Source organism: Mizuhopecten yessoensis, unplaced genomic scaffold (genome assembly GCF_002113885.1).
Source record: "Mizuhopecten yessoensis strain PY_sf001 unplaced genomic scaffold, ASM211388v2 scaffold8593, whole genome shotgun sequence".
In the NCBI taxonomy this organism is placed as follows: Eukaryota; Metazoa; Mollusca; class Bivalvia; order Pectinida; family Pectinidae; genus Mizuhopecten; species Mizuhopecten yessoensis.
Window position 1 is genome coordinate 101,838 of NW_018407625.1, and position 12,438 is coordinate 114,275.

The 12,438-nt window shown below is 34.9% G+C and overlaps 1 protein-coding gene across 1 annotated transcript in view; it reads left to right on the forward strand.

Annotated features, from left to right (window-relative positions):
* Positions 1–9,543: 9,543 nt before the first annotated feature.
* The window catches only part of LOC110456262, a 9,858-nt gene continuing 6,963 nt past the window's right edge, over positions 9,544–12,438 (forward strand). The window contains exon 1 of the mRNA XM_021506877.1: positions 9,544–9,844. Coding sequence (XP_021362552.1) covers positions 9,544–9,844 — 301 coding nt within the window. The remainder of the gene's footprint in view (positions 9,845–12,438) is intronic.

A 12,438-nucleotide genomic window follows, 5' to 3' on the forward strand; every position in this document is an offset into this window, starting at 1 on the left:
TCTACTTGATCAGAATAAAGACATTACTGTTATCTTTACCTATGTTCCTCCGTGCTCCTCGCAATACTATATACATTACAACTGTGACATTTTTCATGAGTTAGAGACAATCTTGTTAGAATACTCTGAATCTAAGAATGTGATGATTATAGGTGATTTTAATGCTCGAACACGCACAACTGATGATTACGATACCATTCATGAGAGTGTCAGAAACCACATTGAATCTATTTTCAACTACTATATTGATGATGCTGATGACAATTTACCTAATAGGGTAAACCCAGATCTTGGTACGAATGACTATGGTGCTAGATTAATTAAGCTATGTAAATCTTCTGGTCTGCGAATCATAAATGGTAGAGATATAGATGGATCATCAAATGATTTTACTTTCTGTGCATCAAATGGGATGAGTGTGATAGACTATATGTTAATGCATTTTTCTATGTTCTCAACTGTGAAAACATTTGCAGTGTGTAATTTTACAGAGTTTTCTGATCATGCTCCTTTACATGTACAGTTATATGGTAAAAGGGTGTCCACAATTAATGATACTGTTGAAAGCAATTGTAACGGCAGGGACAGTCCGAAATATATATGGAAGGATGAATATAAACATCAATTCACAGAGTCATTAAATATAAATTCTGACAAGCTTAAGGAACATGTCCAGATTAGGGGGGAATAAAATCGGAAATCAATCGACTCCAGTGTAAAGAAGGTCACTAAGGTAATACACGAATAATGGAACCTTTCTTTCAGAAATAAGTGTGCTAAGAAAACCCATGTTGAAATTGTTAGCTGTTTGACTGTAGAGACTAGGGATGACAAGCCCTGGTTTAATGATGAAGTTAAATGTTTACATAGAAAATATTTATCTGCCTTATGAGTATTTAATAGTAATGCAAATCCAACAAATCACGCAATGCTCATGACAAAGAAAAAAAATAAAAAATGTTGGAACCTAAATTGAAGAAGCAATATTTTAGCGTAGAGGGTGACATGATTGAGTATTTGAGGAAACATAATCCCAGATATTTTTATAAAAAGTTTGCAAAGAATAAATCAAATCCACCTAAAGTTTCAATGAATCAATAACTTGAGCATTTCAAAAATGTAGCAAATTCTGGAGTTGACTTTGGACATAACGAAATTATAAATAATTAGAATGATGATAATGTAATGTTGGATGGGTTAGATACTCCTATTTCGTATAGAGACATTACAACGGCGATCAATAATCTGAAACGGAATAAATCGCATGGTCCAGATGGTCTGTTAAATGAATGTTTTATCGAATGTAAACAGTTGTTGTTACCTTTTTTACATGTATTATTTAACAATATTTTACAATCTGGATGTTTTCCAGTTGACTGGTCCGAAGCAATCATTGTACCTGTGCATAAAAAGGGCGCTTTAACAGATCCTAATAATTTTCGAGGTATCAGTCTTATTAGTTGTATGTGCAAATTATTTACATCCATACTTAACAAACGTTTGATTGACGTTTGTACTACATATGGTATTTTAACAGACGCACAATTTGGATTCCGTCCAGGGGTAAGCACTGTGGATGCTATTTTCGCTTTGCAAACTATAATTTCGAAATCGTTATCTGAAAGAAAGAGGTTATATTGTTGTTTCGTAGATTTCCGCAAGGCTTTTGATTTCGTAGATACATAGAGTAAGCCTGTGGTGCAAGTTAACAAAGCTGGGTGTTCGAGGTAAATTTTTGTCTACAATTAAGTCTTTATACTCATTAGTTAAAGGGACATAACGCTGAAGTAACATATTTTTTTGTTTTTTTTTTCAAATACTACATAAACATATCAAGTGAGACTCCTTATGGAAAATAACGATCGGATTTGGCTGAAATAGATTCTTAAAAATGATTAAATCTAAGAAAATCATCGGTATTTCTACCTGTCTGACCAACGTTTTGTTCAGGGATTTCCCTCTACTAGCGCATGCGCATTGCACACCATTTCTTAGTAAACAAAATGACTGGCCGTGTGAAGTAGGCCAAAGAAAAGTGTTGTACCGTGTCAGCTACGAAGCGAAAAGTTAACAAATGGTCAAAAGATAGCGCAAGGAGTACGTTACGGAATCATTATTACAGGTGGGAAGTATTCAAAGGAGAAAATAACTGCCCTAGCAGTTAGTACGGTGCATATATTCTTCCGGATAGCCGGTTAAGCTGAAATGGAATCGACGGAAATGCTAGCTCTGTTTATGTTATGAATATATATCTCAAACTATTAACCTCGCTAGTATCTTTGTCTGAGTTTGAACACAGATGAACTTAGTTTAATATGGCAATGGGCATGTATCGGAGAGAGTGTTACTTTGTGTTTCTATAATTATACAGTGGGTTATGCGAAAGGAAGGGATAAGTGACTGGTTAGTTTGATTTTGTCATGAGGCCCTCCAAGGGTTAACTGTTGTGATAGCAACGGCGTATTCTGTCTCTGTCGGTACTGGTGATCGGGGTCAAATGAGATACGTGCGCTTTTAGATTTACATAATTTATACTATTACCGGGTTCAGTAAAATGGTATGATTTAATTACATTGCTGAATTAAACGATTTTTTGTTTTTTACATACAATATTTATATTAGTACTAATATGAATACCCGGCTTCCTCTGGCGCAACGACGCAATATATAAAAAAAATCTCTCGTCGTCAGAAAGCTACATTATCGCAACTAAATTAAAAATGTCAAAATGACGGGCCAGGATGAATAACTGAGGAAGGAGAACCTACTTCTAGTAAATAGGATCGCGTAACATTTTTTTTAAATCGTAATATTTCAATAGTTCATGTTTTCATATGTTGTTGACTTAGAATGTATGATTATGTAACAACCTTTTCTCTATAAAGATTTATTTTCGACTTCAGATATAATCGGAATACGTATTGAAAACAGGGGAAGAAACATTTGTTTACGTTAATGCAGCCCTTTAAATGATGATCTCTTTAATGTTAACCTAATCAACTCTCCTATTTGTGCATGTGGATATCCTAATGAAAATGCTCATCATTTCTTTTTTACATGCAGTATATATACTGATCAAAGATTTGAAATGTTTAGAAATCTTCATGAATACTTACCTCTAAGCTTAGAGAAATTATTGTATGGCCATGAAGATTATTCGAGTGACGAAAATAAAAATGTATTTATATATGTCCAACAGTATGTATCGAGTACTCGCAGGTTTTAAATTTGGTCACGTTCTTCTGTCTCCTCTCCAACAGTCCTCATTATCTTTCATATTCATTTCTTAGCTTGTGTCCGTATTACATGGCATAACGTACACTTGTGTGTTCCTTATTATTTTAGTAATCCTCTGTAATGTTTAACTTTCTTTTAAGTGCACGAGAGCGTGAATGCAAGAAGTGTGCGTGTGCTGGAATGTATGTAATATAGGCATGTGATGGGCCATTCAGTTACAGCCAGTGCGGTAGAAACGAATTTTCGAGAAAGGATGGAATGAAAAGGAGAAAGACACAAAGCACGGGACGTGACGAACTGTTGAATAGTTGAAAGTATGGAATAGTGCCAGGATATCACTGCGCTGACTGTGCTGGATGGTTCCATTTTCATGACCAAATTTCAAAATATACCATAATTTGTAAATAAAAGTAAGAATGAATGTGTGCATTATATGTTGAATATTGAGATGTACATTATAATTTATAAACTGCAATGAATAAGTAACATTCTCTCTCTCTCTCTCTCTCTCTCTCTCTCTCTCTCTCTCTCTCTCTCTCTCTCTCTCTCTCTCTCTCCCAATAATAGATAAATGTAGTGATTTAAACTATGAAATCCATCTTATGATGTGTATATACAATTATTTATCTTATAAGGAAAGGGCGTTAATAATGTTCATGTAACTTGTGCCCAATCCTCTTGCATTTTTTTGGCAATAAAATATGTTTAAACTAAATTTGTTTACGTTGTAAAAATGACGCGTGCTGCCGATAACTACGGCTTCTGTTTCGGACAAAAATGAAATGATTAAAGAAAAGTTGGCTCAACATAAAAAAGGGTCTTTTGACAAGAATGCTTTAATCTATGAAAAGTATTGAAAAAATAGAATTATCAAGTAGCTCAACACGTCCCATATCTGACACATATTTTACATGTACACGTAGTGGTTTTGCCATACAGTTTAGTGTGTGTGATGGCTAATATGACTTACTAAGTGTTAGCGTATTGAGACAGTGAAAGTGGGAAAGAGAGTATACATATGTTTTTTATGCATGGTATAGAAAAAAAAATTGGCCAAAGATATTGAGTTGTTCAATGCAATAAAAAATATCACAAACGTTTCTCTTTTTTATACGCGTGTAGTTTGTCATTGCATATATGCACTTTATGAAAACATTTGAAAAAGAATATTCGTGAATATTCCTTTGATATTCGTGAATATTCCTTTTTACAGAAAGGTTTGTCCTATGGTTAAAGAAAGGTGTTTAGCTCCGTAAAAATGTCACATTCCGGTACATAATTCAATATATATTTATATATATATACTTTATGTTTATGCCAATTATCATTGTTGACATTTAATTGCAAATGTATGACGGGAGAAGGCTGTGATAAATTGTAAAAACGTGTGCCCCATCCCTTGTTCAATTTTATTGGCAACACATTTGTTTAAAGCTAAATAAATTTAAATTCTGAATATTGGCAAGTGTGCAATTAACTTCTGATGATGAATAACTACTGTTCAATAAGTTTTAATACGGACTTAGAAATCATATTACTTGGGTTTAAGTGCGGTAATAAGTTGCAGTTGCCTGACGCCCCTCTCTGGGGGCCCCTTTGGAAACCGTTTTATCTCGCCCAGACCGCTCGTGTTTACTGCCTAGTCAGGTGACGTTATCGGCGCTATTTTTAGCAGGGCTTTTCCGAACAATTCAAGCGGTCAAACTGGACATTTGGAACGGACTATGAATATTGGGATAGCGAGGTTACATAAGTGGAAGTGCATTCAATACATACATTCATTAAAAAAAATGTCTCTTCCCGTGATGTCCCTTTAAATCTTGTGTTTTAGTTAATGGCGAATGTTCGAACTTTTTTCTAATAATGTTGGATTGATGCAGGGGGAAATTTTGTCCACGTTCCTGTTTTCTTTGTTTTTAAATGACTTTTAAAATAGTTTTATAGAAAATGGGGCATCCCATTATAATTTTGGGGAATTGAGTTTATGCAGAAGATTTTTTATTTTGCACATTAATTTACAATGACATTGTAGTTCCGGTCAGTGTTGTATTAATACGCTAAGAATTACGTCTCGTGCTGCATGGTAATTAAAGTCCCATCAACGACACAGCTTTCAAAGAGGCTATAAAGTGGCAATGCCATGCAAATGTAAATATATTCATTAAAACATCAAAACTGTGCTACACCTCTTCGACACATATGTGAGTAGTGTATTATATTATGGCTGTGAAATATGGGGTAGTTATAAAGGAGTTGAAAAAGAAAGGGTTCATATGGAATTTTGTAAAAATATACTGTGTGTTAAAATTTTGAGCTTGGACGACTTCCTCTGGCAAACAAGCAGATGCTTCGAATGTTTAAATATTGGTTTAAGTTGTTAAATTGTGAAAATTGTATTCTAAAAGAAGCATATCAGTTTTTATTGAAAGAAACTTGGAGAGAAAACCCGAAACGAAATTGGTTATTATTCATATAGCATAAATTATTTGAACTAGGGTTTGGATATATATGGTTAAGACAGGCAGCTACCGACATCTGTCTACTACCTATTATTAAACAGCGCATAGATGATCAGACAAAACAAACTTTATTCAACTCGTTGGCCTTCTCAAGTAAATGTGATCTCTATAGATACATGGTAGATACCGTGATGTTGCAATATTATTTAACAAAGTTTATACCGAAACAACGTCGAATTATGATTACCAAATTACGTATGTCTGCTCACAATCTTGCAATAGAAACGGGAAGATACAGGAATGTTGCAAGGAATAATAGATATTGCAGTAACTGTGACCTAATAGAGATAGAAGATGAATTTCATTTTCTATTTAACTGCCCACGTCATCTAGATCTAAGGAGAAAATATATTAAAAATTATTACTGGCAAAAACCATCGGTATTCAAACTTATCGAATTAATAAATACACACAATGTAAAAGAACTGAATTTGTTAGGTAAATTTATTATTGAAGCGAACAAACGAAGAATTGTTTAACTTATAAGTTTATTTTACCTAATTTTGTATTACTTAATCGTATCATGTCCATGTTTTGTTCGAACAATCTTTCATGTTTAAGATGGTAAATGTAAATGCTCAACGTTGTTTTTTTTGTCGATGATGATGATGATATAGATGTTTTCGATGATGATGATGATGATGAAAGTGGTAATGTTTCAATAATATCGTTGATTTGTGAAAAATGTACCAGTTTTATGAAATTCATAAAATGGTAATTGTTTCATGTTGTTGTACTTTGATGATGATGATGATGATGATGATGATGATGATGATGATGATGATGACGACGACGACGACAAGGAGGCGGAGGAGGATGTAGTATTTGATGTTGATTTAAAGAGATGACTGTTTCATGATGATGAGGTATAAGACGACGACGACGACGGCCACAACGACGATGATGATAATGATGATGATGATGATGATGATGATGATGATAATGATGATGATGATGATGATGATGATAATGATGATGATGATGATGATGATGATGATGATAATGATGATGATGATGATGATGATGATAATGATGATGATGATGATGATGATGATGATGATAATGATGATGATGATGATGATGATGATGATGATGATGATAATGATGATGATGATGATGATAATGATGATGATGATTATGATGATGATGATGATGATGATGATGATAATGATGATGATGATGATGATAATGATAATTATGATGATGATAATGATGATGATGATGATGATGATGATGATGATGATGATGATGATGATGACGACGATGATGATGATGATGATGATGATGATGATGATGATGATGATGATGATGATGATGATGACGATGACGATGACGATGATGATGATGATGATGATGATGATGATGAAAGCGATGAATTATGATTTCGATGATGTTGTTGTTGCTGCTGATTTGTGATGAATGTGCCAGTAATATGTAATTATATGTTGTTCTTTTATGAAATTATATGTTGATATCCTATAAGTTGTAAAATAAATTGAATTGATATCATACTTAGAGTCGTCATTAGTTGAGTCATTAGCACGTGATGGTCGATGATTTGTGTTATTGACTCAGTATTGTTTTAGAAACATGATGTTAATATTCTCTTTATGACGTCAGTTTAAATGTAACGTTACAATGAGCGCTGCCAAATACGATACTTTTCTCTCGACACATTCCTTATGCATCCCCTTGTTTCATGATAAATAGAGACATTATTATTATTATTATTATATAATATAGCATGTAAATATATATACAACATTATTATATGTACAACATTTATATAGCGCTCTATACAATTTGTAATATTACTCTCAAGCGCTTTACAACATATGGTAAAAAAATAAATGCTTACAATCACTTTTAAACACTCTAATTGTCGGTCAATATTGCTATTAGGTTCATATAACCAAATAGTTTGGCTCAACAAAGGTATTTTATTGATGAATATGTGACTATTGTATGTGGCAGAATATATAATATTTGCCGAGACAAAAGGATTCTGTATCTCTGTATATATTGGAGCTGGATATTAAATTTTAGAATGCAGCACTTTGCCATTAGAAGTAAAAAGGATGCATCCGCGTGCAAAACCCAGCAATGGTAGATGACAACGCATATATACTAGTATATATGCTAAATACCTCGAAGTTCTGAGGGACAGACGAACGGACGGACGAACGGAGTATATAGACAGATAGCCGCGTGCGATAGTACAAATTGAGAACTAACGATGGAGACGAAACCGCATCCTCCAGAAGTAAAACACTTACTATGATGTATCATTTCAAATCCCTCAAAGTATGGAAGTTTTAAACAGCTGTATTCGGTTGTGTTATGATTGTTTGAAGAGATGAATATATTCATATTGTTGATATCGTGTTGATGTTTACATGGACGGGTCAAAACATAGCTTATTTTAAACTACCTGTGCATATAGCCAGCTATCACACACCACGTCAGTAACACATAACACAGGAAACGTCCCGCTGACTCTTGTTTATAATTAATTTTACTGTAGACTTGATAAATTATCACATTCCCGTTGGTCGAATCCTATACACCAGACTAGTTCTCAAAAACTCGTGTAGACCGGTCCTCAGTGATTAATGATTCATACATATTTCCTTTAGGGAATCCCCTTAACTTTTATCGCTAAAACTAGGTTCGCTTGAAAAGTAAATATGTAAAATATCAACGGTTTGTATATTCTTCGTTATCTTTTTTGCATCTTAATCGGTTAACTCTAAATCCTTTATTATTTTACCTAATAACAAATCATTGCGGGCTTTTATGACGGTTAACGAAGCGTGAAACATGCTTAGGAACCTGAAATATGATATGGACTTTACATCCGTCAGTTTTACTTTTTCAAGTTCATATCACATTTTCTTCACCAGCACAAAATCCATCATTACATATTGGACAATTGTGATTTTTTCTCCTGTCTTCCGTTTGTTTGTTTGTTTTTGTTTTTGTTTTATTTTTGTTGTTGTTTTATTGTCTCACTACTGGGCTGGGGACTCCACCCTTTGAACGACTCTCAATTGGCCGATTACTTAATGCATGTTCCACTGGATCTTACCAATCATGATTGTGTTTATTCCGTCCAGCAGTTCAGGAACAATTCCGGAAAATTAAGTTTTAATTGAATTCGGTATTTGGTTACCGTAAAATCCTCGTCAAACGCCAGTTCACTGAAGCGTGACTATGCGCACGACTTTTGCATGCTTTTACGCGCTTTTTTAAATACACTTTTTATCATTTTTGTTCTTGGTTTTCCTAAAGTGACCAGATTAATGAAAAAGGGTTATTATTTGACAAATATCTGGTTTGTCGTCACAGCTCGAGTCGACGAGTGAAATAAGCTGTGGTGACCAACGCCTGGGAAACCGTCACTCTCTCTCTCTCTCTCTCTCTCTCTCTCTCTCTCTCAGATACAGCACATACAGAGATAGCGTAATCTTCTCGTTGATAAAGTTACAATACCGGGATTATTTGGTCCTTAAATTACTCGTGATGTATTTGTATATTTCGTGTAAATTATACAAAATTATTTCAACTTACTTATAAACATATGCATGTATGTATAAGTAATAGAAAAATATGTAATGAAATCATTAGCACAGTGGAGATCAATGTCCATATCGATCTGTTGATGGTGAGCTAGGATTAACATCGATATCCCCCGTACTCCGCGGGTAAATGTTTAACGTGATAAATTGTTTTAATACTTCGATAAATTCAGCAAAATAAAATTGGAAATTGTAAAGCTAGCAGGCCAATGGAGGGAAGCGCACAGCCCGAAACCAGTGCCGTATTTGGCGATAACACTCCAAAGGGAACGAAATTTGTAGACAACTTTAAATCGAAATGTGGAAACCTGTTTTTAGGTTTGAAGTGTGTAAATTGCGGAGTATTGGTCATTGCGTTCGGGATACACCTACATAACCTTTTCACTGCTACGTGGGCGACTGACCATGGCCTGGACACACCGACCGGACACCAGGGCCGGGTCCACCACCAACTGTTTGGCTTCACCCAAGATGGCGACCAAGACGCGTATCCTCTTCACAGAGAAGGATGTAAGTTTATTGTTCCTGATCTCATACTTTGATGTTCGACTTCATCTTATACGCATTTATATTATTAAAAAAACAGGGCGAGGTTTTCACAGAGCAGACTTTGATGCCGGGTACGTGGACGCTCTGCATATTGTATCTTTGTATGTTAACGATGTTTACATTTGTTCTGGTAGGTTGACGTTATGTAAACTTTTGGTCAATAATGACGACACAACTAACATTGTGTCCTTGTATCTTGACATAATGAACGTTGTGTACATTTGTTATTTTATGACGTTTCCTGAAAGCTCGGTAATAAATACGGTACTAAAAACCTGTTATCAATGTGTCTTGGTGAAAGGCGAGTGGTTTATCAACTGCGCCACCCGACCCTGAAACGCAACTTTGAAAAATAATGGAGCTGTTTATTCCTTACATAGATATAATTTTACATAATAGCGCAGAAGACTAGCTCTGGTTGACCGTAAGATTTTGAGAGCGTTATAACAAAGGTGTGGGCGCGGGTTCGACTCCTGGCGTCAGAGGCATGCGCAGTTCGTTACGAATATATCGGGAAACCCTTGGTAAACCTAACTACGTTGTATTCATTGTGATTTGTGTAAGAGGTAAAAATGAGCAGTTGGAGAGAGATATTTTGAAAGTCGCGTCTGTTGTTCACGTTGAGAATATATTTTTTTTAACCCTAACGATTAAATGTTTTACGTTCTTTAAATGTAGATCAGAAATACACAATATAAAGTATAAACCCTGGCTTTGTGTGCAATTACAGTCAACCGTATACGCTCAAGCAAAGGCTTTCGACATAAATTGTAATTTGATGTAAAAGTCCAGATAACCCTGTTCATTTTTAGTGACTTCGATGTGAATTCGTTGATGTTAATCCAGGAATATGAATTCAGGGATTATGCTAATATCATAAATTATTTATATGAACGTCACGTTAAGGACATTTATTAAGAACACTGCCATCGTTCAGAACATAACGCATCGTTATTATTACAATGCTGAATTATAAATAACGTGACGCGTCATACAACATATACTGAATGCAATATGTATAAAAAAAAGCGTGATTCATCTTGTAGCTTACGTCAAAATTGTATATAAACGAAAAAAAGCAATAATGTAAACACACTCTGACAACGTTGGAAAACTACGTCGATAAAAAAAATATGAAAATAATTGTTCAAATTAAAGTTCTTTAACTGCAGTCTTTCTATAACGTGGTAAAGAATGATATAAACTGGTTCTATTCTTCATTCATGATAGGTCAGAAGAACCATTAAAATTTCAAAAAAATAACTTAACTACCGATTAAATGTTGCTAATTGAACACCTTAGTGTGTCTATGTTTTAACCTTGCTAGTTAAACACCTTAGTTGGTGTGTATATTTGAACCTTGCTAGTTGAACGCCGTGGTTTAATTGTGTGTATATTTGAACCTTGCTAGTTGAACGCCGTGGTTTGTGTGTATATTTGAATCTTGCTAATTGAACGCCGTGGTTTGTGTGTATATTTGAACCTTGGTAATTGAACATCGTGGTTTGTGTATATTTTAACCTTGCTAGTTGAACGCCGTGGTTTGTGTGTATATTTGAACCTTGGTAATTGAACATCGTGGTTTGTGTATATTTTAACCTTGCTGGTTGAACGCCGTGGTTTGTGTGTATATTTGAATCTTGCTAGTTGAACGCCGTGGTTTGTGTGTATATTCGAACCTTGCTAGTTGAACGTCGTGGTTTGTGTGTATATTTGAACCTTGCTAATTGAACGCCGTTGTTTGTGTGTATTTGAACCTTGCTAGTTGAACGCCGTGGGTTGTGTGTATATTTGAATCTTGCTAATTGAACGCTGTGGTTTGTGTGTATATTTGAACCTTGCAAGTTGAACGCCGTTGTTTGTGTGTATATTTGTACCTTGCTAGTTGAACGCCGTGGTTTGTGTGTATATTTGAACCTTGCTAGTTAAACGCCGTGGTTTGTGTGTATATTTGAACGTTGCTAATTGAACATCGTGGTTTGTGTGTATATTTGAACCTTGCTAGTTAAACGCCGTGGTTTGTGTGTATATTTGAACCTTGCCAGTTGAACGCCATGGTTTGTGTGTATATTTAAACCTTGTCAGTTGAACGCCGTGGTTTGTTTGTATATTTGAACCTTGTCAGTTGAACGCCGTGGTTTGTGTGTATATTTGAACCTTGTCAGTTGAACGCCGTGGTTTGTGTATATTTGAACCTTGCTAGTTGAACGCCGTGGTTTGTGTGTTTATTTGAACCTTGGTAATTGAACATCGTGGTTTGTGTGTATATTTGAACCTTGCTAGTTGAACGTCGTGGTTTGTGTGTATATTTGAACCTTGTCAGTTGAACGCCGTAGTTTGTGTGTATATTTGAACCTTGCTAGTTAAACACCTTAGTTGGTGTGTATATTTGAACCTTGCTAATTGAAAGCCGTTGTTTGTGTGTATTTGAACCTTGTCAGTTGAACCCCGTGGTTTGTGTGTATATTTGAACCTTGCTAATTGAACGCCGTGGTTTGTGTATATTTGAACCTTGCTAGTTGAACGCCGTGGTTTGTGTGTATATTTGAACCTTG